The sequence below is a fragment of the Piliocolobus tephrosceles genome, chromosome 6, assembly GCF_002776525.5.
Source record: "Piliocolobus tephrosceles isolate RC106 chromosome 6, ASM277652v3, whole genome shotgun sequence".
Taxonomy (NCBI): domain Eukaryota; kingdom Metazoa; phylum Chordata; class Mammalia; order Primates; family Cercopithecidae; genus Piliocolobus; species Piliocolobus tephrosceles.
In genome coordinates, this window is record NC_045439.1 from 57699753 (window position 1) to 57726149 (window position 26397).

The 26397-nt window shown below is 44.3% G+C and overlaps 3 protein-coding genes and 1 long non-coding RNA gene across 8 annotated transcripts in view; 2 read left to right on the plus strand and 2 right to left on the minus strand.

Moving 5' to 3' along the window:
• POLE2 (DNA polymerase epsilon 2, accessory subunit) overlaps window positions 1-2418 on the plus strand; it is a 52716-nt gene extending 50298 nt beyond the window's left edge. For all 3 annotated transcript variants that reach the window (XM_023222679.2, XM_023222681.2, XM_023222680.2), the window contains one exon: window positions 2303-2418. In XM_023222679.2, the coding sequence (XP_023078447.1) occupies window positions 2303-2321 (19 nt within the window). In that variant the 3' untranslated portion in view covers window positions 2322-2418. The remainder of the gene's footprint in view (window positions 1-2302) is intronic.
• LOC111549520 overlaps window positions 1-12881 on the minus strand; it is a 61499-nt gene extending 48618 nt beyond the window's left edge. The window contains exons 1-3 of one of the 2 annotated variants that reach the window (XR_002733758.2): window positions 12739-12881; window positions 11954-12443; window positions 10846-11296 (exon numbers count right to left, since the gene is read on the minus strand). This is a non-coding gene — a long non-coding RNA (uncharacterized LOC111549520). Of the gene's footprint in view, window positions 1-10845; window positions 11297-11953; window positions 12444-12738 lie in introns of those variants that run through there. The other variant, XR_002733759.2, reaches the window with a different exon arrangement.
• DNAAF2 (dynein axonemal assembly factor 2) lies at window positions 11796-21332 on the plus strand. Of its 2 annotated transcripts, XM_023222677.2 has the most exons (3): window positions 11796-13769; window positions 18311-18454; window positions 20450-21332. In XM_023222677.2, exons 1-3 carry the CDS (start codon window positions 11883-11885, stop codon window positions 20969-20971), a joined length of 2553 nt encoding a protein of 850 aa, XP_023078445.2. In that variant the 5' UTR covers window positions 11796-11882; the 3' UTR covers window positions 20972-21332. The 2 variants fall into 2 exon arrangements, with proteins under 2 accessions (XP_023078445.2, XP_023078446.2); XM_023222678.2 differs by lacking the exon at window positions 18311-18454.
• A 2315-nt stretch (window positions 21333-23647) lies between these two features.
• MGAT2 (alpha-1,6-mannosyl-glycoprotein 2-beta-N-acetylglucosaminyltransferase) lies at window positions 23648-26393 on the minus strand. The gene has a single exon (XM_023222671.3). It carries the CDS (start codon window positions 25861-25863, stop codon window positions 24520-24522), a length of 1344 nt encoding a protein of 447 aa, XP_023078439.1. The 5' UTR covers window positions 25864-26393; the 3' UTR covers window positions 23648-24519.
• Between the last annotated feature and the right edge of the window lie 4 nt (window positions 26394-26397).

Genomic DNA, 26397 nt, shown 5'->3' on the forward strand with positions numbered 1-26397 from the left:
ATCTACGCTGGATATCCTGAGGGCACTTGATTTTGTGACCTCAAGACTAAGTCAACTCTGAGGGCTGTCAGCCTGGAGCATATGGTCTTCTCCACTGTTAGAATGACTTTTACTAAAGTAAGATTTGGCATAAAACTTGTAGACATAAAATGGCCTGCAGCCATTCGTGGTGACTCACACCTGTAATCCAGCACTTTGGGAGGCTAAGGCAGGGAGATAGCTTAAGTCAAGAGTTTAAGACCACCCTGGGCAATATAGCAAGGCCCTTTCTCTACAAAAAATACAAAAAATTAGCTAGGCGTGGTGGCCCATGCCTGTAGTCCCAGTTACTGGGGAGACTGAGGTGGGAAGATCATTTGAGCTCGGGAGTCGGAGGTTGCAGTGAACTGTGATTAGTCCACATTGCACTCCAGCCTGGGTGACAGCTGTTAAGTACCCTGTCTCATGGTACTTGTAGTTGATGCTCACTCTTTGTCGAACTGAAATAGTTGCTTCCTTTATCTGCTGTGGCCTCAGATGCTGAAAGCCTTGACATAATTTCCAAACTATAATTTTGTATTGGTAACTGGGGAATCTTTTCAATGCTAGATCAAACAAATTGATCTAAGTTTATGTTTTGGGAAAACAGAAAAGTTTCAACATATATTGAAATAATCTGGTCTTCTTGCCACTTAGTTTCTTCTAAGAAGCCTTCTGTTAGAATATTTGCGAAATTATATTGTGGAATTAATCACAGAAATGTAGTCAAAGTTGATAAAATTAACCCTATTTCAACATGACTTTCAAGTAGTTTTATTTAAAAACAATATTGGTGATGTAGTGGAGGAAATACACATTCTCACATGTACTTGGTCAGAATGAAAAATGGCAAAAACCTTTTCGGAGGACAATGTGACAAGATTTATTAATGCCTACACCAACAATTCCACTTTTAGGAATTTATCCTAAAAGGAATTTATCCTTAAGGTATACTTAAGCCTATGTATACAAGTACATCATGTAGAATTGGGTACAATTGGCTTTTTACTGCAGTTTTTTTTTTTGTGAGACGGAGTCTTACTCTGTTGTCCAGGCTAGAGTGCAGTGCCACAATCTCGGCTCACTGCAACCTCCATCTCTCAGGCTCAAGCGATTTTCCTGCCTCAGCCTCCCAAATAGCTGAGATCACAGGCACACACCACCACACCCAGCTATTTTTTGTATTTTCAGTAGAGATGGGGTTTCACCATGTTGACCAGGCTGGTCTCAAACTCCTGACCTCAGGTGATCCACCAGCCTTGGCCTCCCAAAGTGGCTGGGATTACAGGCATAAACCACTGTGCCCAGCCTTTTTACTGCAGCTTTTATACCAAGAAATTTTTAAAATGTATATATATCTAAATGTACCTATTCAGAACTTTCTGATTTACTTAAATGTCAAAGCCTTAAAAAATTAAATATAGATAAATATAATGTATTTACTACTCATGGAAAAAAGGTGTAGAAAGTATGCATAATATCCTATCACTTCTGTGTTTTTAAAGCATAAGACCACATATACATGTGCTTACATATGATTAGACTTACTTTTTTTTTTTTTTTTTGAGATGGAGTTTCGCTCTTGTTGCCTAGGCTGGAGTGCAGTGGTGCCATCTTGGCTCACCGCAACCTCCGCTTCCCGGGTTCAGGATCTCAAACTCCAGATCTCAGGTGATCCATCTGCCTCTGCCTCCCAAAGTGCTGGATTATAGGCGTGAGCCACTGCGCCCAGCTACCTTTTTTTAAAATTAGCCTACCTTTATAAGGACATACAGTTATCGGCAGGGTGCGGTGGTTCATGCCTCTAATCCTAGCACTTTTTGGGAGGCCGAGGCAGGTGGATCACTTGAGGTCAGGAGTTCGAGACCAGTCTGTCCAACATGGTGAAACCTCGTCTCTACTAAAAATACAAAAATTAGCCGGACGTGGTGGCGGGTGCCTGTAATCCCAGCTACTCAGGAGGCTGAGGTAGGAGAATCACTTGAACCCAGGAGGCAGAGGTTGCAGTGAGCCGAGACTGTGCCATTGCACCCCAGCCTGGGCGACAGAGTGAGACTCCATCTCGGAAAAAAAAAAAGGATATACACTTGCTTTTTGGGGAGCAGAAAAGGGGCGTGAGAATGACTTATTTTTTAGAGTCTCCTTTTGAATTTGAAACAGTATGTATGTAGTGACCTACTTTTTAAAATCAATTATACCTATTTTTAAAAATTAACTACAACTAAGTATTAGTAAGTATACAACTTAGGTTTCCAAATATTTAATTTTCTTTTTCTATTTTCAGCAAACTTCAAGGCTTTTGAGATCTTGAAGACCATCTGAAGAAAATTCATCAGTTTTCTGCTTAACTCTGTATCTTATGTGATTTTGATATTACAATAAAATTATGGTAAACTTTAGGATGTTCTGCTTAAATTTGTATTTTGTGAAATTTTGATACTAAGTGATAAATATGATGGTATACTTTAGAAAGTTTTCTAGGAAAAATATTTTCTGCATATTTTTAAGAAAAATATATGGGGGCCAGGAGTGGTGTCTCACACCTGTAATCCTAGTGCTCTGGAAGGCCGAGGCGGGTGGATCACCTGAGGTCAGGAGGTCAAGACCAGCCTGGCCATGATGGCAAAACTCTGTCTCTACTAAAAAAAATACAAAAATTAGCTGGGCGTGGTGGCGGGCACCTGTAATCCCAACTACTCGGGAGGCTGAGGCAGGAGAATCACCTGAACCCAAGAGGTGGAGGTTACAGTGAGCCAAGATTGTGCCATTGTACTCCAGCCTGGGTAACAGAGCGAGACTCTGTCAAAAAAGAAAGAAGAAAGGAAGGAAGGGAGGGAGGGAGGAAGGAAAGTCCCAGCTACTCAGGAGGCTGAGATGAAAGAATCGCAGAGGTTGCAGTGAGCTGAGATCAGGCCACTGCACTCCAGTCTGGGTGACAGAGTGAGACTCTGTCTCAAAACAAAACAAAATTAAAAAAAAAACAAGAACCTGGACTGGAAGACATTGCTTTCAAACAGAATTAGCTTTTGAGAGAAAAGGTACTAATAAAAAAATATAAAAATGACACAGTGAACGGGAAATTCCTCAAGGAAATTTAATATGAATGCAGTGATAAGTGAATTTAGCAGCAAGGACATGACAATCTGACATGTGGTTTGGGGATGGAAAATTGGAAGGATGTTAGAAGGGGCCTAATGTTAGAAAAGCAAGGTTTAGCTTTAATTTCAAGAATAACCTGGTAAAATCAAAATTTAAAGATGAAATCAAGACATAAATTTAAACAGGGCCTAGAAAGTGGCAGTAAAATAGACATGCAAGGCTGCTGGTCCAGTTATGAGAGTCACACAGCTAAATATGAATGATGATGGGCAGAAGTTTATAAATGGAAATTGAAATCAAGGTGTCCTCTCATTCACTGGTTACATAATTGCTTCTATAATTAGAGGTATTTTGAGATCTTTTCAAGAACACAGCGAAAGTAGGGTGTATTTAGGGATTAAACAAGATGAAGTGAAGTGAAACAAGGCAGTTAACCCAGAGCAGTACATTGCCAGAAGCAGGCCATCAATAGAATAAGGTAAGGCAGGAGCTAGAACCAGGTGAGGATCAACATCATTCAGAGATGGAAAAGAAAGCCAAAGTCTGTGAGATGAGACAGCAGAGGAGCCGGTGGGAAAGAGTGTGTGGACTTTGCTTTAGTAAAGAACAGAGACAGCATGTTCCCAACTGGGTGTTTAATCAGCTGAAGCCCGGCTGATCTCACTGCTGCAGTCTGTTTACGAGGCACCATTAAGTAAAGGTGCACCTCGGAGCAGGAGCCAGATTACTAACACACAAAAGATTTCTCTACTATAAAACCAAACACGTGGTCTCTATGGGGAAACCATGGAATACCAGAGACTGGACAGACCGAATGAAGCATTCTTTAGCCACGGGCGGCCATGGAGGAAACCAGGCCTCTAGGGCCATTTTAGAGAAATCTGGATTTTTCGGTACAATATCCTGACTTCGCAAGCACTAATTTAAATTGCAGTTTGCAACCAAGAAGACATGCTTACAGATTCGATTGTGCTCACGAACTGTTTTCTCTGCCTTATAGGCACAGGAATTTAATTTTGTGGTCCATAAGATATCCCTATTAAGCAAAATCAGGTGAGCCCCAATCATTCACCACCATCTGTGAAATTTAGTGTCCTCTTGTAATGGTGATGAGGGAAGGTAAACAAAATGGGACATTTCATTCTGATCCTGTGCCCACATACACGTTTTCTCTGGAGCTAAGGCTCCTACACACTATTCAAAAGCTCCACTTTTATTGTTTTTATTGTGCTTACACTTTGGGCTTCATTTTTAGGCAGGTTTTCTGAATTAAAGGGCTGGGGGGGGTTGGGTTGCGGAAAGGGTTGCAAGACCATTGCTCCAATTCCTTAATACATGTATTAAATGTTTACTATGTTAGGCACTGTGCTAAGTGCTTATTCATTGCACAGTTTAATCCTCATTAGGTTCACTATTACCTTTAGTTATACATGAAGAAAACAGGCATAGGGAGGTTAAATAAGTTGCCCAAAGTCACACAGCTGGTAAGGGTCACAGCAGAGTTGATGCTGGGTTATCTGACTGGAGCCCAGGCGCCTCACCAGCATAGTATTGTCTTGCCTTCCTCTACTTCCTTACTGAACATGCTACTGAAGCTACAAAAGATCATTTATCTTGAGCAGTGTTTCAGACTGAAAGTCAAACTGATCAGTGGGTTGAAATATAAATGAGTCACGGCAGAACAGAAAATTCCAGTGCATTAAGTTTTGTCTCATGAAGCTGTTTGTTATGTATTAGGATCTGGCATGTGCTATCACAGTGTCTCACTTAAGTCAGTAGGTCTCAGCCATCTACTCTGGACCTCTACTTCCCAATAAATAGAACAATGACATCTGAAGAGAGCAAAAGCAGTATTTGTGGAAGGATAGGATAAGACAGGTTGCACAAAGGGGTTAATAACTGATAATGGCTCTAATACTTAGGACCTTCTCCCTCCAAAAGGCATTAATTCTTTTTTTTTTTTTTTTTTTTTGACGGAGTCTCATTCTTGTTGCCCAGGCTGGAATGCAATGGCACAATCTCGGCTCATTGCAACCTCAGCCTCCTAACTAGCTGGGATTACAGGTGCCCGCCACCACTCCTGGCTAATTTTTTTTTTTTTTTTTTTTTTGAGACGGAGTCTCGCTCTGTCGCCCAGGCTGGAGTGCAGTGGCTGGATCTCAGCTCACTGCAAGCTCCGCCTCCCGGGCTCACGCCATTCTCCTGCCTCAGCCTCCCGAGTAGCTGGGACTACAGGCGCCTGCCACTTCGCCCGGCTAGTTTTTTGTATTTTTAGTAGAGACGGGGTTTCACCGTGTTAGCCAGGATGGTCTCCATCTCCTGACCTCGTGATCCGCCCGTCTCGGCCTCCCAAAGTGCTGGGATTATAGGTGTGGGCCACTGCGCCTGGCCCATTATTTTTTTTAAGGACAGCTTTCTTTAATGGATGAATTTTAGGCAGGGGAACATTTGTCTTGGGCAAGGGGGCTCTTCCACAACTACACTGTCTTTTCCCAAAGAGACTCTTCTGGGAAAGAGAACATCACATAGTAAGAAATTTGGCAAAGCAGAGGGTAGGAACCCTCAGAAAATCTAATGAAAGCTATGGGCCCTATGGGCCTCTACTGAGACCCATGTCCCCCAGCCCCACATGAACCTACCCCTACGTGTAATTTCAGAGGGTTCAGGAACCCTAAAGGCAATCATCACTTCTAAACAACCAGTTGTAGTTTGTTATCTTTTGAGAAGTATGGTGTGTTCATGTTTGGAAATGCCTTTTTTAAGGTCAAACGTCCAGAATTTTGACATTACAAAGGTGAGTGAAAATAAGTTGACAATCCTTGGTTATGCTCACTGACCTCAGGGTTATAATAGAAAAGAGTGCAATTTTACACATCCCTCAGGTGCTTTAAACCTTTTGGAACTCATCTTTATGTCTCAAAGCTATTTTAGATGCAAAGCTTTAAAACCTAACAGCAGGGTGTTCTAAGACTTTTTACTAAACAAGTTCATAGAAAATTGTAAAATATAAGCAAGCATAAAGAAAAGTTTTAACAACCTGCAATTCCACTATCAGAAATATTGTTAATATTTGGTAAATATGCTTCCAGATTTTTCTCTATGTATACATTTTTCCTATAAAAATATTTTGGGATCATACTATACATACTAAACTTGATTTTTTTCTTTACTATATTAATTCATCTGCCTGCCCAATAATGTTCTAGGCATCAGAGAATCCAGCGGTAAACCAGAAAGGCAAGGTCCTAGATTTCATGATGCTTCCCTTTTCAAATGGGGAGAGCCATACCCTATGACAAGAAAATACCAAATATAAACCATGGTTTAAAAAAAAAAAAAAAAGTCAAGCATGGTGCCTCACAGCCGTAATCCCAGCACTTTGGGAGGCTGAGGCGGGCAGATCACTTGAGGTCAGGAGTTCGAGACCAGCCTGGCCAACATGGAGAAAACCCCATCTCTACTAATAGAAAAAAAAAAAAATTAGCTGGGCATGGTGGTACCTTCCTGTAGTCCCAGCTACTTGCAGGCTGGGGCACGAGAATTGCTTGAACCCAGGAGGCAGAGGTTGCAGTGAGCCGCCATCGTGCTGCTGCACTCCAGCCCAGGTTACAGAGTGAAACTCCATCTCAAAACAAGAAGAACAAAAAATGTTGCTGGCCATAATTATATAAGGTGTTGGAGGTGGGAGAAGCATGTTGCAGGAAGTCACTAAGGTAACATCATTTTCAGTCTTAAGGTTCAATGACCTGTACCCAGGCTGCACAGGAGTCAAGAGTATTCTGACATTAGATTGATCCGGGGAAGAAAATTAGATAGTGAATATGAAGAGGGTTAGGGATTAAGTGTAGACACATGTAAGGAACCTGGAATATGAAGCTACCAGGTTTTCAGCAGAGAATGATGTAAATTGATTTGATTTTAAAGATCACTAAAGCAATTGTGTGGAAAAGAGACTGTCAGAAGGGAAGAGCTGAAGAGACCAGTTGGAAGCTATTGCACTAGTCTGCGATGGAGATGATGGTGGCTCACAGCAGAAATAGAAAGAAGTGGATATAAATGGCAGTGGATATAAATGGATATAAATGGTAGCAGGGTGAGGGAAAGAGGAATCGAGAATTATGCTTATGTTTTAGGTTTAAGTAGCTGGGCAGGCAGTATCATTTAGTGCGACTGGGGAGAGAACAAATTCAAGATGTAAAAATCAAGATTTCTATGCAGAACTGTTAATGTGAGATGCCCATCAAACATCCAGGTGGAGAACTCTGTGGGGCAGTGGCATGTAAGTCTCTTAGAGTTCAGTGGTCAGATAGAACTGGAGATACCATTTTCGAATCACTAGTCTCACCCCACATGAAATCCATGAGGGCAAAGTTTTTTATTTTTTAACAAAAAAACCAAAGTTTTTTTTCTTTTTTTTAGGCTGAGTAAGGTGGCTCATTCCTATAATCCCAGCACTTTCGGAGGCTGAGGAGGGTGGATCACCTGAGGTCAGGAGTTCGAGACCAGCCTGGCTAACATGGCAAAACCCCGTCTCTACTAAAAATACAAAAATTAGCCAGGCGTGGGTGGCGGGCATCTGTAATACCAGCTACCCAGGAGGCTGAGGCAGGACTACTGCTTGAACCTGGGAGGCGGAGGTTGCAGTGAGCTGAGATTGTGCCACTGCACTCCAGTCTAGGTCACAGAGGGAGACTCTGTCTCAAAAAAAAAAAAGTACATTTTTTGACTTTAAAAGATACATAAAATCCATTGTCAGTGCACAGCACAATGAATTTCACAAATTGCACACCCAATGTAACCAAGATTAACAGATCCTCACCCCAGAAGCTCTCCCAAAATGGCCATCACTAGTTTGGCTTAACAGATTTATTTTGCCAAGTTTTGTCTATTATATGACAGAGTCATATGTATTATTTTACATCTGGTTTCTTTCAGGCACCATGATGTTAATCATATTCATCTATACTGTTGAGTAGTGCATTGTGTGGGTGGGTATTTACCATTTATTTATCCATTCTACTATGAATGAGAATTTGGGTTGTTTCCAGAATTTGTCAGTTATGAATAGTGCCGCTATGAATACACACATTGTAGTACATGTCTTTTGGTGGGGATACGTGTTTCTGTTGAATGTGTATCTGGGAGTAGAATTTCATTGTCATAAACATTATGTTAACAGTGTTCCAATACAGACTCTCAGGATATGAAAGTGTAATTGCTGGCTGGGCATGGTGGCTTGCGCCTGTAATCTCAGCACTTTGGGAGGCTGACGTGGACGGATCACCTGAGGTCAGGAGTTCTAGACCAGCCTGACCAATATAGTGAAACCCCATCTGTACTAAATAATACAAATATTAGCCAGGCATGGTGTTGGGCCCCTGCAATCCCAGCTACTTGGGAGGCTGATGCAGGAGAATCGTTTGAACCCAGGAGGCGGAGGTTGCAGTGAGCCAAGATCGCGCCATTGCACTCCAGCCTAGGTGATAGGGCAAGACTGTCTCAAAGAAAAAAAAAAAAAAAGAAATGCAACTGCTTCACATCCTTGTTAATTACCTATGTAATAAGTGCAATGAGCACACAATAAATATTTCTTGAAAGGACTAATTTGAACACAGATGGCATTTAAAACTATGGGCCGCATAAGACATCTTGGAAGAAATATGATTAGGTAAGAGGGCTGATGAACAAAGCCTTGGGTGACTCCCACATTTGGAAAACTGGCAGGAGCATAAAGGAGGAGGAAAATGGGAGAGTTTGGAATTCTGCAAAACATGAGAAAAATGTGTTTCAAGGGGGCAGTTAACTGCTTTGAATGCTTCCAAGAGACTATAAGATGAGGCAGTGGTTTGGGAAGACAGTCAGGAGTTCTGCCGATCTTGATCATTTCAAGCCTGAGTAGCTTACGCATTAATCACTCAAATGGACACCTCGAATGTGCAGCTGGATATAGGAGTGTAAAACCTGAGTGTAAGACAAGTATGTGTGAGTGTAAATATATTTCTGAAGGAGAGTATAGATGGGTAAGAGACTGGGTCCTAGTTTTGGGGCATTTCCATGTAGAAGTTGAAAAGAAGTAGATAACTACAGAGCAAAACTATGAGAGTGACTGATGAGATAGAAATCTGGAAAGTGTCTTGTCACTGAGGTAATGCCAACATCAACTATATTAAATGTTGCTGAGAATAGAAAAATGATCACTGAATTGACCAATTACCAATGAATAAATAACTACTCTAGTAAATAAACATACTTCCATATGATCATTTTGAATGGTTGCACAAAATTCTGTTGTGTGGCTCTACCAAAACCTGCTCAATCAGTTCCATTGTTCAATTTGTAGATTCTTCTCAAACCTTTAGAATCATAAATGATGTCACCTTGAGAATGTTCTAAGAGTATTGTGTCAAATACTCTAAGGGCATTTGGGTCAAAAAAAATATGCACATTAGAAAGGTTTTAGGCCAGGCGCAGTGGCTCATGCCTATAATCCCAGCACTTTGGGAGGCTGACGTGGGCAGATCACTTGAGGTCAAGGGTGGGAGACCAGCCTGGCCAACATGGTGAAACCCCATCTCTACTAAAAATACAAAACTTAGCTGCACGTGGTGGTGAGTGACTGTAATCCCAGCTACTTGGGAGGCTGAGGCAGCGAGAATTGCTTGAACCTGGGAGGCAGTGGTTGCAGTGAGCCATGATTGCACCACTGCACTCCAGCCTGGGCAAAAGAGTGAGACACCCTCAAAAAAAAAAAAAAAAGGGTTTTGGACCTGGTGTGGTGGCTCACGCCTGTAATCCTATAATCCCAGCACTCTGGGAGGACAAGGTGTGAGGATCATCTGAATCCAGGAGTTAGAGACCAGCCTGGGCAACACAGTGAGAACCCTATCTCTACAAAAACTTAAAAAATTAGCCAGGCATAGTGGCGCATGCCTGTAGTCCCAGTTACTTGGGAGGCTGAGGCAGGAGTAGTGCTTGAGCCCAGGAGGTTGAAGCTGCACTCCAGCCTGGGCAACAGAGTGAGACCCTGTCTCAAAAATATATACATACATACACAAATGAATAAATGGTGTTGATATAATTGCACAACTGCTCTCTAGAAAGATTTTACTAAAGTCTACTCCCACCCCAAGGAAACACAATAACACAAGGATCTTTGCTATTTTGGTAGTTTAAATGTGGTATATTTGCATTTTTATTATTAATGTAGTCTTATATGTTCACAGGCCACTGGCAATTATGAACACCCTGCCCATATGTCTTGCCCTAAATGAGTTTTTACTGGGTAAATATTATAGTGGAATCGCCAGAAAATGCAAAGGAGGAACACTGAGATTGAAAGGTTGGCCAGTCGCTCACATCTGTAATCCCAGCATTTTGGGAGGCAGAGGAGGGTGGATCACCTGAGGTCAGGAGTTCAAGACCAGCCTGGCCAACGTGGTAAAACCCCATCTCTACTAAAAATACAAAAATTAGCCAGGCGTGGTGGCGGGCACCTGTAATCCCAGCTACTCGGGAGGCTGAGGCAGGAGAATTGCTTGAACCCGGGAGGCTAAAGCTGCAGTGAGCCAAGATCTCGCCACTGCATGCCAGCCTGGGAGACAAAGTGAGACTCTATCTCAACAACAACAAAAAAGATTGAAATGTTGGTTTAGCAAAGTGAAAAAACGCAGATAAACTTAGGTTTGGATTTGCCTGTTGAATACACTGGGTATGTGACCTTGGTTCAACTTCTCAGGTCCCATCTTCTTGTTTGTGAAAGGGGGATGAGGAGGTTTTTTTTTTGTTGTTGTTGTTCTCCTATAATTTATTAATTGGCAATGAACATAATGGCCAAATGAAGTTTCTGTTCAGCATGGGAGAAAGGGTGCTCCCAAGCCAAGGAGCTGGGATTCCTGCCAAGAGCAAAGAAATGTGACATTTTCCTTGGCCCGAGATAGCTTATTAGGAGCTCCAAGTACATTCTCCAGAAGGCTTTAGTTCCACATGGCTGGGGAGGCCTCACAATCATGGCAGAAGACGAAGAAAGAGCAGAGTGGTGGCAGGCAAGAGTCGGGGATGAGGTTTTTATCTTTAAGTGGTGTGAGCAATGAATGGGATAAGGCACGTAATGCTGGAAATTATGCCAGTTACTACAACAGTTACTCTGCAGAAGTAAGTAACTGCACCATGGCACAGGAATCTATGAAACAGAGAAAGTACGGCGGTGGGTTAGTTTGAAGAATCTAAGAGGGCTATTTCTGGCATTTCCACTATTCCACCATTATTTCCTTTTTTTTTTTTTTTTTTTGAGAGCCTTGCTCAGTCGCCCAGGCCAGAGTGCAGTGGCGCGATCTCGGCTCACTGCAAGAGCTCCGCCTCCCGAGTTCACGCCATTCTCCTGCCTCAGTCTCCCAAGTAGCTAGGACTACAGGCGCCCCCTACCATGCCCGGCTAATTTTTTTGTATTTTTAGTAGAGACGGGGTTTCACCGTGTTAGCCAGGATGGTCTCAATCTCCTGACTTCGTGATCCGCCTGCCTCGGCCTCCCAAAGTGCTGGGATTACAGGCCTGAACCATGCGCCCGGCCTATTCCACCATTTCTAACCCTCCTCCCGAATGTTAGTGGTGTCACTATGGCAACAAGCACGCACTGCTCAAGGCTCAATTTTCCAGCCGTTACCGACCTCCACCGCGTCACTCTCCGCTGCCCAGAGACTAAGGCGGATCCCCCAACCCAGTCTCATATTGATCCCCCTTGGCCAGAGGGCGAGAAGCCACAGGTCAATATGGCCAAAGCGGAGGCCTCCTCGTCGCTGGAGGACTTAGACCTGAGTGGAGAGGAGGTCCAGCAGCTCACCTCCGCCTTCCAGGACCCGGAGTTCCGGCGAATGTTCTCCCAGTACGCCGAGGAGCTCACCGACCCGGAGAACCGGCGGCGCTACGAGGCTGAGATCACCGCGCTAGAGCGTGAGCGCGGGGTGGAGGTGCGGTTCGTGCACCCGCAGCCGGGGCACGTGCTGCGCACCAGCCTGGACGGGACACGGCGCTGCTTCGTGAACGTCTGCAGCAATGCGCTGGTGGGCGCGCCCAGCAGCCGGCCCAGCTCCGATGACGACCCGGGTGCAGCTCCTGGCAGTCACTGGTCCCTGCCCTACAGTTTGGCGCCAGGCCGTGAGTACGCGGGGCGCAGCAGCAGCCGATACATGGTCTACGACGTGGTCTTCCATCCAGACGCGCTAGCGCTGGCCCGGCGGCACGAGGGCTTCAGCCAGATGCTGGACGCTACGGCCCTGGAGGCCGTCGAGAAGCAGTTCGGCGTGAAGCTGGACCGCAGGAATGCCAAGACCCTGAAAGCCAAGTATAAGGGGACCCCCGAGGCTGCGGTGTTGCGCACACCCCTGCCCGGGGTCATCCTGGCCAGGCCTGAGGGAGAGCCGAAGAGTCCTCTCCCGGACTTCCCCTACCCCTACCAGTACCCAGCAACCACCCGGAACTCTGCAACCCCCGGGCCCCGAGCGCCCTCCCCTCCGGAAGCGGCCTTGCAGCCCGCCCCCACCGAGCCCCGCTACAGCGTGGTGCAGCGCCACCACGTGGACCTCCAGGATTACCGCTGCTCCAGGGACTCAGCCCCGAGCCCCGTACCCCATGAGCTGGTGGTCACCATCGAACTGCCGCTGTTGCGCTCGGCCGAGCAGGCGGCGCTGGAGGTGACGGGAAAGCTGCTGTGCCTCGACTCAAGGAAACCCGACTACCGGCTGCGGCTCTCGCTCCCGTACCAAGTGGACGACGGCCGCGGCAAGGCACAATTCAACAAGGCCCGGCGACAGCTGGTGGTTACGCTGCCAGTGGTACTGCCGGCCGCGCGCCGGGATCCCGCCGTCGCCGGCGCAGTCGCCGCCGCCGCGCCGGAAGAGTCCTTGGACCCGTCCGGAACTGACGGCCAGGCCTGCGCTTCCGTTCGCGAAGGGGAGGCGGGACCCGCGGGGAGTCGCGCCGAGGACGGAGGCCGCGATACCTGCGTGGCTGGGGCTGCGAGCTCTGGGGTCACCACTGTGGGCGACCCCGAGGTGGCGTCCCCGCCAGCCGGCGCTGGAGAGGAGCGTGTCCCCAAGCCGGAGGAGCAGGACTTGAGCAGGCACGCGGGGTCGCCTCCGGGCAGCGTGGAGGAACCATCTCCCGGAGGAGAGATCTCACCTGGTGGCGGAGGCTCCCTTTGTACGTCCTGCCGGGGCCTTGCCTGGGAGTCTTATGCGGGAAGAGAGAGTGCGCCCGGAGATACCGGTGTGGAGACGCGCGAGGAGTCGGAGGGCAAGCGCTGCGAGCGCTCAGCCCGCGCCATGGGTGGTCCCGGGACCAAGAGCGGGGAGCCTTTGTGTCCTCCGTTACTGTGTAATCAGGACAAAGAAACCTTGACTCTGCTCATTCAGGTGCCTCAGATCCAGCCGCAAAGTCTTCAAGGAGATTTGAATCCCCTCTGGTACAAATTACGCTTCTCCACACAAGACTTAGTTTATTCCTTCTTTTTGCAATTTGCTCCAGAGAATAAATTGAGTACCACAGAACCTGTGATTAGCGTTTCTTCAAACAATGCAGTGATAGAACTGGCAAAATCTCCAGAGAGCCATGGACATTGGAGAGAGTGGTATTATGGTGTAAACAACGATTCTTTGGAGGTAACAGTTCTTTACAGAGTCCTCATATTTGAAATATCCCATCTCACTTTAAAAATTTGCTATTACGGGCCGGGCGCGGTGGCTCACGCCTGTAATCCTACCATTTTGGGAGGCCTAGGCGGGCAGATCACGAGGTCAGGAGTTCTGGACCAGCCTGGCCAATATGATGAAATCCCATCTCTACTAAAAATACAAAATTAGCAGGGCATGGTAGCGGGCGCCTGTAGTCCTAGCTACTTGGGAGGCTGAGGCAGGAGAATCGCTTGAACCCGGGAGGCGGAGGTTGCAGTGAGCCGAGATCGTGCCACTGCAGAACAGTCTGGGCGACAGAGCGAGACTCCGTCTCAAAAAAAAAAACAACAACAAAAAAAAAACAACTGCCATTACGGGCACCCTTTCAGTTTATCCTAAACAAAGCATTTTCCATTATAACTTTTCTTGTAATGACTTGCACTGATGCACATGATGAAAGATGTCATGCTTGTTAAGCGTATTTTGAAAAAAAAAACACGCATCGCGTCTGGTGGATGGGTTTCAGATCTTCAAAGTTACCTCGAATGCGTTGTTTCCTGAGGTCCATTGACTCGGAAGGAGACCTTAAATGAATTTTCAGGGAGCCGTAGACCTCTGAATTTGTATGCAAAAAGTAGGGAGTGATCTCTTCCTGGGAGAAGGGCTATACTTTTAGTTATATTCTTAAAAGGGGTTTGAAACACAAAGAAGTTTAAAAAGCACTCTATAATGGGCATTTGAAGTTAGTAAATCATTTTTTCCGAGCTTAGAAAGTAGAGAAGAATAATAATTTACTTCCAGAGAGGAAAAGTAACTCAGCCAGTTACTTTTCCAGTTACACAGTTATTATGTTCAAATGTCCTTTGGGCCATATGGTGCTGCTTAATTTTAGTCTAAGATTTTGGCGGTATTGTCCTTGGATTGGCGCTATATGATATTGAGATTATGTCACTTTGCATCTCGTAATCATGCTTAGGTCCCTACTAATATTTAGCACAATGACTAGCATTTAACAAAGTGTAATAAATATTTGTTGAACCTAACAGTACATACGTTAACTGCACCTCTTCTGGGAAGAGGTTATTTTATTTATTTATTTTGTTGTTGTTGTTGAGACGGAGTCTGGCTCTGCCGCCCAGGCTGGAGTGCAGTGGCTCACTGCAACCTTCGCCTCCTGGGTTCAAAGGATTCTCCTGCCTCAGCCTCCCAAGTAGCTAGGATTACAAGTGCTTGCCACAACGTCCGGCTAATTTTTTGTATTTTTAGTAGAGAGGGGGTTTCAACGTGTTAGCCAGGATGGTCTCCATCTCCTGATCTCGTGATCCCCCCGCCTCAGCCTCCCAAAGTGCTGGGATTACAGGCGTGAGCCACCGCGCCCAGCCGCAAATCTTCTGTATCTTATTCATAACCATTTCTGTTATATATTCCTTGGGTTAACTAAAAATTAAAATATTTGGTGTATTATTTGCAATGAGTCAAAGATGATGTCTTTTTCCAGAGGCATGAACCTTAGAAATGCTTTTGATGGGGATGTTTCTGTAACACAGTGTTACTCTGGATCTTCAAATAATAGCAAGGCCAATTACTCTAAATGTAAAATTTTTCTATTCCCAAGGTTCACTTTTGTTTTGGTAGGTTTTCACGATTTTAAATACTGTTTAATGGAAGAAAAATATACAGCCAGGCATGGTGGCTCATGCCTGTAATCCCGGCACTTTGGGAGGCTGAGGCAGGCAGATCACGAAGTCAGGAGATTGAGACCATCCTGGCCAACATGGTGAAACCCCGTCTCTACTAAAAATACAAAAATTAGCTGGGCGTGGTGATGCGCACCTGTAGTCCCAGCTACTTGGGAGGCTGAGGCAGGATAATTTGTTGAACCTGGGAAGTGGAGGTTGCAGTGATCCGAGATGGCGCCATAGTACTCCAGTCTGGTGACAGAGCAAGACTCCCTCTCAAAGAAAAAAAGGTGTGTGTGTGTGTGTGTGTGTGTGTGTGTGTGTGTGTGTGTGTGTGTCGAGAGAGTTTATTTGGGCCAAAATAGAGAACTGCAACCCGGGAGACACATATTCAAGTTGCCCTGAATATATGTTCCCAATAGAAGATAACTTGAAACTTGTTTCTTTCTGATATTTTCTACCTATTTGGACCAAACAATGAGCTGTGTTTATTTTGTAATTACAAAATTTGCTTATATAAAAGTACAGAGGAAAACATTTTTATTTGGGGCAACAATGAACTGCTTTTATAAATTAAGTAATTTAAAATATGGTTATTCTCCCCACACCCTAACTGTATACCTGTATTCACTTGACATGAACAAACTGCTTTGTGTTTGGAATTCAGGTAAAAGAGTGATTTTTGCATTTCCTAGTAATAGTTTGGAAATCTTTTCATGTCAGCATCTCGAAATCTACCTCATTCTTTATTTATTTATTTTTGGAGACAGGGTCTCACTCTGTCTCATCCAGGCTGGAGTGCAGTGGTGCAATCATGGCTCACTGCAGCCTCAACCTCCCAGACTCAAGCCATCCTCCCAGCGTAGCCTCTGGAGTAGCTAGGACCACAGGTGCATGCCACCACTCCTGGCTAATTTTTGTATTTTTTGTAGAGACGGGTTTTGCCATGTTGCCCAGGCTGGTCTTGAACTTCTGGCTCAAACAATCCACCCGCCTTTGCCTCCTAAAGTACTGGAATTACAGGCATGAGCCACTGTGCCCAACCTATTTTTTTTTCATAATTTACCTTTTCTCTGGAGCGTAGATTCAAAATGCCCTGAACATATGCTTTCTACTTCATTCTTTTAATAACTGTACAGTTTGCTGATGTCACACTGGAGTATCCCAGTGCTTAAAAATACAATACACTTCTTGACTGGGTGTAGTGGCTCACACCCATAATCCTAGCACTTTGGGAGGCCAAGGTGGGAGGATAGCTTGAGTCCAAGAGTTGGAGACCAGCCTGGGCAACAAAGTGAGACCTGTCTCTACAAAAAACTTTAAAAAAAATTTTTTTTTCTTTTGAGACAGAGTCTCACTCTGTCGCCTAGGCTGGACTCACTGCAGTCTCTACCTCACAGGTTCAAGTGATTGAAGTCTTAGTAGAGACAGGGTTTCACTATGTTGGCCAGGCTGGTCTCGAATTCCTGACCTCAAGTGATCCACCTGCCTTGGCCTCCCAAAGTGCTGGAATTACAGGCGTCAGCTGCCACACCTGGCCCAAAAAATGTAAAAATTAGTTGGGCATTATGGCATGCACCTATAGTCCCAGGTACCCAGGTACTTGGGGGCACAGGTGGGAGGATTGCTTGAGCCAGGGAGGTCAAGGCTGCAGGAAGCTATGAGTGCCACTGCATTCCAGCCTGGGCAACAAATCGAGACCCTGTCTCAAGGGAAAAAAAAAAAAAAGGCTGGGTGTGGTAGTGGCTCATGCCTGTAATCCCACCACTTCGGGAGGCCAAAGCAGGTGGATCACTTGAGTCCAGAAGTTTGAGGCCAGCCTGGGCAACATGGCAAAACCCTGTCTCTACAAAAAAATACAAAAATTAGCCGAGAATGGTGGCATGTTCTGTGGTCCCAGCTACTCTGGAGGCTGAAGCAGGGGAGAATCACTTGAGCCTGAAAGGTCAAGGCTGCTGCAGTGAGCCGTGATTATGCCACTGCACTCCAGCCTGGGTGAGAGAGCAAGACTGTCTCAAAAACAAAAATAAACAAAAAAACACACCACTTCTTTTAAATAAAATACTGTAATTATTAGCTCTTACCTGCCCAAGAACTATAAGGCAAACTGGTCACGCAAAATTTGAATAGATCCTTTCATGTATATTTCTTAGCCACCTCATTAGGAAATGTTTTAAAGCTGAATTATATTTTGTATCTGGGATCCCATTTATAGCCCTAGAGATGATGTTATTCTTATGAAATACTAAAAGAGGCCAGGTGCAGTGGCTCACAGCTGTAATCCCATCCCTTTGGGAGGCCAGGGCAGGTAGATAGCTTGAGGTCAGGAGTTCAAGACCAGCCTGGCCAACATGGTAAAACCCCGTCTCTACCAAAAACACAAAAATTATCCCGGCGTGGTGGCGGTTGCCTGTAATCCTAGCTGCTCGGTAGTCTGGGGCAGGAGAATTGCTTGAACCTGGGAGGCGGAGGTTGCGGTGAGCCGAGATTACACAACTGCACTCCAGCATAGGCAACAGAGTGAGACTATGTCTCAACAAAACAAAACAAAACAAACAAAAAAAGAGAGAAAAGAAATACTAAAAGGTCAGATTTAATAGACAAAGTACCAAGACCTCTTTCTTTTAGGTTCTTTTCCTATACATTTATGTTTGTTCTCAGTACAACTCTTACTGCTCTGTACAATACCAAACTTAAATTTTTCCAAGACAGCTCATAGGAATAACATTAAAATAAACATTTTAAAAAATGTACCCCTGAACAATGTGAGAAATTTTGTGAGCTGCTTTGAGATACAACTGTGTCAAGTGTGACTTATAAGGCAGAATATTTTTTCCCTTTTTATTTTAGGAAAGGTTATTTGTCAATGAAGAAAATGTTAATGAGTTTCTTGAAGAGGTCCTGAGCTCTCCATTCAAACAGTGTACGTCCTTGACCCCACCATTAATTGAAGTTCTTCAAGTTACTGATAATAAGATTGAAATTAATGCAAAGGTAAGGAAGTTTGTGGGCTCTATAGAGGAGTAATGAAGCACAGAGTTAAAACCTAACGAATTATTGATTTCTTAATGTCATAACTTTAAACAAAATGAACATAATGGTAGAGCAGAGTGATGTTAAGAGAAGAAAAGTCTTTTTTTTTTTTTTGAGATGGAGTCTCACTCTGTCATCCAGGCTGAAGTGCAGTAGCGTGATCTCGGCTCACTGCAACCTCTGCCTCTTGGGTTCAAGAGATTCTCCTGCCTCAGCCTCCTGAGTAGCTGGGACTACAGGAGCGTGCCACCATGGCTGGCTAATTTTTTGTATTTTTAGTAGAGATTGGGTGTCACCGTGTTAGCCAGGATAGCCTCGATCTCCTGACCTCGTGATCCGCCCTCCGCGGGCTCCCAAAGTGCTAAGATTACAGGCGTGAGTCACTGCGCCCGGCCAAGAAAAGCCTTTTGTCTGTGTATTTATTATGTGCTAAACACTCTGCTGTGTTTATGATTTTCACGTCATCTCATTTAATCCCAAAATAACCCTACAATGAGAAACAAAGAGAGAATAACACTTAGGAAGTTTGAGTACTAGTCCGGGGACATACAATCTTTTTTGACTCTCAAACCATGGGAACTATGTCATAACATTCTTTCTAATTCAATCTTAATTTTAGTCATTTTTATAGTCTTCAGTATTGAAGATGCAAATAATTTAGTAACTACCACAATCGACAGACATATGTATAGAAGGGCGGTTCTGAAAAATTAGAGGAATTCAAGAAAATTCAAGAAATTCAACAATGTGCTTATAAGAATAACAAATAGTTTTGTAGACCATGTTGAAAAGTATGGATTATTGTTGTGAAAGGATATAATCAGGATATTAATGCCAGGCTTACATTGTTAAAAAATGACTGGCAGTAGGCTAGGTGCCGTAGTTCACAACTGTAATCCCAGCACTTTGGGAGGCCGAGGTGGGCGGATCACCTCAGGTCAGGAGTGAGACCAGCCTGGCCAACATAGTGAAACCCCGTCTGTACTAAAAGTATAAAAATTAGCCAGCTGTGGTCGTGGGTGTCTGTAATCCCAGCTACTTTGGAGGCTGAACCAGGAGAATCGCTTGAATCTGGGAGGCAAAGGTTGCAGTGAGCCAAGATTGTACCACTGCACTCCAGCCTGGGCGACAGAGCCAGGCTCAATCTCAAAAAAAAAAAAGACTGGCAGCAAACCAGTTGTGATGGTTCATGCCTGTAATCCCGGCACTTTGGGAGGCTAAGGAGGTGGATCATTTGAGGCCAGGAGTTAGATACCAGCCTGGGCAACATGGTGAAATCCTGCCTCTACAAAAAATACAAAAATTAGCCGGGCGTGGTGGTGCATGCCTGTAATCCCCTCTACTTGGGAGGCTGAGGCAGAATTGTTTGAACCCAGAGGCAGAGGTTTCAGTGAGTTGAGATTGTGCCAGCCTGGGCAACAGAGCAAGACTCCATCTCAAAAAAAAAAAAAAAAAGTCATCCTTCAAATGCTGCCTGTCTTTTTCTTTCTTTTTTTTTTTTTTTCATTCTTTCTTTTTTTGACAGGGTCTTACCCTGTCACCCAGACTGGAGTACAGTGACACCATCTCGGCCCAGTGCAACCTCTACCTCCCGGGTTCAAGTGATTCTCCTGCCTCAGCCTTTCAAGTAGAGGGGATTACAGGTGTGCATCACCACACCCAGCTAATTTTTGTGTTTTTAGTAGAGATGGGGTTTCACCATGTTGGCCAGGCTGGTCTCGAACTCCTGACCTCAAGTGATCTGCCTGCCTTGGCCTCCCGAAGTGCTGGGATTACAGGCGGGAGCCACAGTGCCCAGGCTGGCGGATGAATTTTGACAGGAAGCCTGGAAGTTTATCTGCAGGTGTGTAAGGGCTATTATCTCACAACTGTTAAAAATTTTATTTCCAGAGGGTAGTACAATTTAATTTTATATTATTTCAAATAATTATTAATTTGTTGTTTCTCTTGACACAGTTGCAAGAATGTGGTAACTCTGATCAGCTACAAGGAAAGGAAGAAAAAGGAAAGGAAGAAAGGGTAAACGAAGAAAGTCCTCTAACTGAAAAGGAATATATAGAACATTGTAACACCTCTACAACTGATTCTGATTCATCTATAGCAGTTAAAGCACTACAAATAGATAGCTTTGGTTCAGTTACATGCTTTCAACAAGAGTCTCTTGATGTTTCTCAAATGATACTTGGAAAATCTCAGCAACCTGAGTCAAAAATGCAATCTGAATTTATAAAAGAAAAAAGTGCTACTTGCTCAAATGAGGAAAAAGATAACTTAAACGAGTCAGTAATAACTGAAGAGAAAGAAACAGATGGAGATCACCTATCTTCATTACTGAACAAAACTACAGTTCACAATATACCTGGATTTGACAGCATAAAAGAAACCAATATGCAGGATGGTAGTGTACAGGTCATTAAAGATCATGTGACCAATTGTACATTCAGTTTTCAGAATTCTTTACTATATGATTTGGATTAATTCTATATAATTTTGGACTTTTAAATATTAAGGTTAAAAAATGCCTGTATCTAAAATTGATTCTGTTAACTGTTGTCTTAAAACCAAAGGCATTAAAGTATAAAATTAAAATTTGCAATTTTTTTTTTTTTTAAATTGCAGTTTTGATTCTCATGGGGGAAATTGGAGATTTTTATTTTTTTTTTACCTCTGGAGTTTAAAGTTTCTTTATGGAGATAAGTTTGTGATTCCTGTAATAAATGTGTATATTTTTCTATTTGAGAGTTAAAACATTGTTTAATACAACCTGTGTATATATACTTCTGTGTTAAATTTTGCTTTGTCATTACTTTAATAAAATTTCAAAATAAATATTCACTAAGTTGTGTTTGTCAAACAAAGTAATTCTCAAGAATGCAAGTAACTGGAATTGTGAGTACATGTGTCGGGGGTAGAATTTCAAAACTGTTTCTCAGTCTCACTAAATAGGACATATTTAAGCTTGAAATAGAACTTAGAGGGGAAAGAACTTTACTAACCAATATTAATCTAAATAATTACGATACAAATACACCAGATAAAATACGGTATTTTTCATCAACTCTATATTTTACTTTGTCACAGAAAGTATATATAATATATTTAGTTATTTAGTAATGATTTTGAAAATTCAATTTTGAAGAATTTCTTGTAAGTTATTGAAATATTAAAACATCTTGTAGTTTTACAGAAATTTAAGAGTAAAACTGGAATTTTTAAAATCTGGCAATTTGCTCTGATAGGAAAATTGCCTTCATTATATTATTACACACACAAAAAAACAAAAAAAGCCAGTGTTTCCTAATCACTTTCTTTCTTTCAGAGATAGGGTCGGCCGGGCGCAGTGGCTCACGCCTGTAGTCCCAGCACTTTGGGAGGCCGAGGCGGGTGGATCACGAGGTAAGGAGATCGAGACCATCCTGGCTAACATGGTGAAACCCTGTCTCTACTAAAAATACAAAAAGTTAGCCAGGCGTGGTGGCAGGCGCCTGTAGTCCCAGCTACTCAGGAGGCTGAGGCAGGAGAATGGCATGAACCCGGGAGGCAGAGCTTGCAGTGAGCTGAGATCACACCACTGCACTCCAGCCTGGGCGACAAAGAGAGACTCTGTTTCAAAAAAAACAAAGATAGGGTCTTGCTATGTTGTCCAGGCTGGATTCAAACTCCTAGGCTCAAGCGATTCTCTCATCTCAGCCTCCTGCATAATCAATTTATAACACCTAAAATGTGAGGCAAAGAGAAGATCCTAACAGGTTTTTTTCTCACAAAAAATTTTAGGGCAGCCAAAGAAAATTAAAGGAAGGAAATGCAGAAAGGAAAAGAAAACGCAGAAGGGAAAACATTTGTTGATCTTGGCCGGGCGCGGTGGCTCAAGCCTGTAATCCCAGCACTTTGGGAGGCTGAGACGGGTGGATCACGAGGTCAGGAGATCGAGACCATCCTAGCTAACACTGTGAAACCCCGTCTCTACTGAAAAATACAAAAAACTAGCCGGGCGAGGTGGCGGGCGCCTGTAATCCCAGCTACTCGGGAGGCTGAGGCAGGAGAATGGCGTAAACCTGGGAGGCAGAGCTTGCAGTGAGCTGAGATCCGGCCACTGCACTCCAGCCTGGGCGATAGAGCGAGGCTCCGTCTCAAAAAACAAACAAACAAACAAACAAACAAAAATTTGTTGATCTAATCACTAACCCCCAAAGCCAGGAGCTGATCTATTTGTTTTAAAAACAGCTACTACTTCAGACTCTGGCCTTCTTAGCTCAGTCCTGGAAATAACCTAAGTTTTTAGTTCTTTGAACTAGTGATGTCAGGTCAGAATAGCAGAAATAGGTAGAGCCTCCTGATTCACCCTTATTTATAACCCCCTAAATCTTGCACCAGATTGGGCTGTGAGGGTAAGTCTAAAGGTAGCTCGTAAAGCAAGAGAACTATTTACCTCACCTTGGATGAGCATATGTGCTCTTAAACCACTATGAATCTTAAATTGATGCAATAATTTTGAGACTACCATTTAATAGTTGTAAGTTTAAGTAACTTTTTTTTTCTTGAGATGGAGGCTCGCTCTGTTGCCCAGGCTGGAGTGCAGTGGCATGCTCTAGGCTCACTGCAACCTCCGTCTCCCAAACTCAAAGGATCCTCCCACCTCAGCCTCTCAAGTAGCTGTGACTACAGATGCACCACTACACCTGGCTAATTTTTTGTATTTTTGGTAGCGATGGCTTTTCGCCATGTTGCCCAGGCTGGTCTCAAACTCCTGAGTTCCAGCAATCTGCCTGCCTCAGACTCCCAGAGTGCTGGGATTACAGACATGAGCCACCATACCCAGCCCCTAATAGTATCTTTACACAGAAATTAGTCTTTTATGAGAAATTTTTGGTTGAATGCAATTACAAATTAAGGGAAACTTCTAGAAACTTCTACATTAAATATGGAGCAAAATTTAAACCTGTTTCCTATAATTTTCTGTATCTGTCCTTTTAAAAAGTATGATTTAAGTTAAAGCCGGCACTAGAAAGTATTTCACTTTGGCATGACTGAACTTTGTATCATTTCTGGCTTTCAAAAACAATTTAGGCTGTATTTACCTTACACAGCAACTTTTTATTCTTCATTATCTATGCCTGGGTAATTTGAAAGCCAAACAGTTTCTTGCACAGGGAATGCATTGTCATGAGCTGGGTTTTATTTCAAACTCAATTATACAATGTAGCAATAATAAATATTAAAATGTAATGCTAACTCAAAACTTGTAGAATGCCTTCACTAAATTTGGTATAAAGAGTAAACAAAACTTATTCTGCAAAAGGATTAGGAACCTTTTTATGCAAAAATGAGTATTTTATTTTGTCAGCACTAAAAGAAAAAAAAAACAAAACCACTGTATTTCTACATTGAGGTGAAAACAATGTTTAAACTTTCTTATCAATCAAATACATTCCAAAAGAAAGTGTGTTCTATGAAGGTTCCAAAGCACACTCAAAACACAATAGTACAGGAATCTAATACTGAAAATGACTGTTCTGACAGGGTGTTTTAACAAACATAACTTTTTAATTATTAAACCAGTGAAGCAATCCCTTCCTAGTAAGTGTGTCAATACAGTGAAACTGGGTTTGTTCCATTAATACCCTAACAATTTCATGGTAATACTTTTTACTGCTTTGACAGTTTTAAATAAATTTTGCTGTACTTAAAATAGGTTTTAAAAGTGGAAAAGTGTACAAAGTTTCAGATAAAAAGACTAATAGATGCAATTTAAATCAAATTTCCACTCCTCTATCAATCAACAATAATCAGTTTTAGCAGATACAGATGGAGCTTTAAAACCCTACTCCCAAAATGAAACCTTCACTTTTAAATCTTAATCAGACATAATTGGAAAAGATTACTATGTATTTGGACACCTTTTACAAGATTTTGTTTTTGTATTAAAGCAGAAACCAGTTCCTATTTTATTCAATTGTATGTCCTGTCCTGTTTGGACAAATATCAAAAATAGAAGACTGTCACTTTTGCTTCTGTAATTGTGATGTTCACTGCAGTCTTCTATAACTTTTACAGAGTTCATGGTCCCTAATATCTCCCCACCCTCCATTTTTTCTAGGTGGGGAAATGGCTACCATAGTAAACTTCTCACTGATAGACAGAGTTTCTGGAAACATGTATTGTTTGTTATTATTTAAGAGTGACTCAATTTGGGCACTCTGGGTGGATGGTCTACAGGTTTTCTTGTGATGCATACCACAGTCTCCAGCATGAAAAATCCTAGGAACTTGAGGAACTAGCACTTTCCAGAATTTTGGAAGACAAGATACAGTCAAGTATTGAAGAGTCCAGTCCCAGTTATAATCATCGTAAGTACAGAAAGTGTCTGTGCACTCGATCAGCTTCTGATAGGCATTCCGGGTCAAGGCTAGACCCATATTGTGCTCTGTGGATTTCCAAGTTTTCACATCTACCTTGTCAGCCATGCCATAGAAACTGCGACTGGCAGTATAGGTCCCCAGGGAGAGAACATCACATTCAGGGCACTCTTGCTGCTTCAGTTTCCACATCTTTTTGAAGACATGGTAAAAGTCTGGGGCTAGGTAGTGATCCTCTTCTAGGAAAAGTATAAGGCCAGCATAATCTCGAAGAATTTTGACTCTTTCCCACACAAAATGCAGCTTCCACCACCAGTGATGTTTGGTCTGGGAGAATTTGGCCTCTCTATAATGGCCGAAGGAGTCGGGATACTCAGCATTGATGCACCCCAATTTCAAAGCGGCATTCTTCGACAGGTCTCTGGGACAATCTCTAGGGTCACTGCCTGGAAACTCGTTAGGGTACAACTGAATGCTGAAAGGAAAGAACACCTGCAGAACCGGACAGAAATCCACCCCGGCGATCAGCTGATTGATCTCGGTCGACCAGAAGTCGTGGCTAAAGATGACGAGGACGTTGTCAATTCCCTGGGCTTTTCGAAGTGAGTCCAGCAGCAGTCTGAGGTATTCGGGCCGGTTATGCACCTGGACCACAAGCACCAGCTCCCGGGGGGCCCAGTTGCCAGTCTTATCGACATTCCTCAGCGTCTGATCAAAGTTCAGCTGGTACACCAGGGACCGGTACCGCAGCGTCAGGTTGTCCGCCTCGGGCTGGGGGGCTGCCGGGACCAGGGGAGCCGCCGACTCGTTGGAGACCCTGCGGATGCCCACAGCCACAGAGGGGTGGTCCCCGCCACGGCTGCCGGCACCCCGCACGGGTTCGGCGTCCACCAACGGCGGGGCGAGGGCCTCGTTCTTCCTTTGTCGCCCATTGCTGCTCCAGAGGACGAAGCCGCAGGCGGCCACCACGAGCGTCAGGATTAGCACCTTCCGTTTGTAGATGCGGAACCTCATGGTCTCCCGGGCCGGGAGCGCGGGCGGGCGGGCGCGGAAAGGAGTAGCTGCTTCTGCACGGATGGGGCGGGCGGGCGGCGGCCGTCGCCTTGGCCTGTCACGGTCGGAACTGGACCCCGCGGCTGCCCTCGCTAACTCATCCCGGGCCCCGGGGGTCCTGGGGCCCGAGACCTCTCAGCTACCCCGCGCCGCCTGCGCTCCACACATCCTCGTCTGGCAGCTACAGCTCGGGCATCGGCGCCGCCGCTAGGAGCCGCGGCTCGGCTCCGTCTCGGTCCTCTCCATTCAGCACCACGGGTCCCGGAAGAAACCCAGCAGCTGCCCCACTGTACCCTAGCTTCGTTACCTGCGCCTCCAGCGGCCCTGCGTCCTCTGCGTTTTCATCCTTACGTGGGCCCTAGACGGCCAGGACTGAGCGACGCAGCCTCGCCCCACTCCGGTGGCGACAGTTCTGACAACCCGCAACTGGCCCACGGAACACCGCGGCCCTCCGGCCCACACCCCTCCGGCCCGCCCCTTAGACCGTTGGTTGGT

What these genes read in the sequence shown, in the direction of transcription:
- DNAAF2 (XM_023222677.2), top strand. Translation starts at nt 11,883, where the DNA reads ATGGCCAAAGCGGAGGCCTCCTCGTCGCTGGAGGACTTAGACCTGAGT. An exon ending in TAAACAACGATTCTTTGGAG is followed by an intron (nt 13,770 to 18,310) that starts GTAACAGTTCTT and finishes TTTTTATTTTAG; the next exon opens with GAAAGGTTATTTGTCAATGA. An exon ending in AGATTGAAATTAATGCAAAG is followed by an intron (nt 18,455 to 20,449) that starts GTAAGGAAGTTT and finishes CTCTTGACACAG; the next exon opens with TTGCAAGAATGTGGTAACTC.
- MGAT2 (XM_023222671.3), bottom strand. Translation starts at nt 25,863, where the DNA reads ATGAGGTTCCGCATCTACAAACGGAAGGTGCTAATCCTGACGCTCGTG.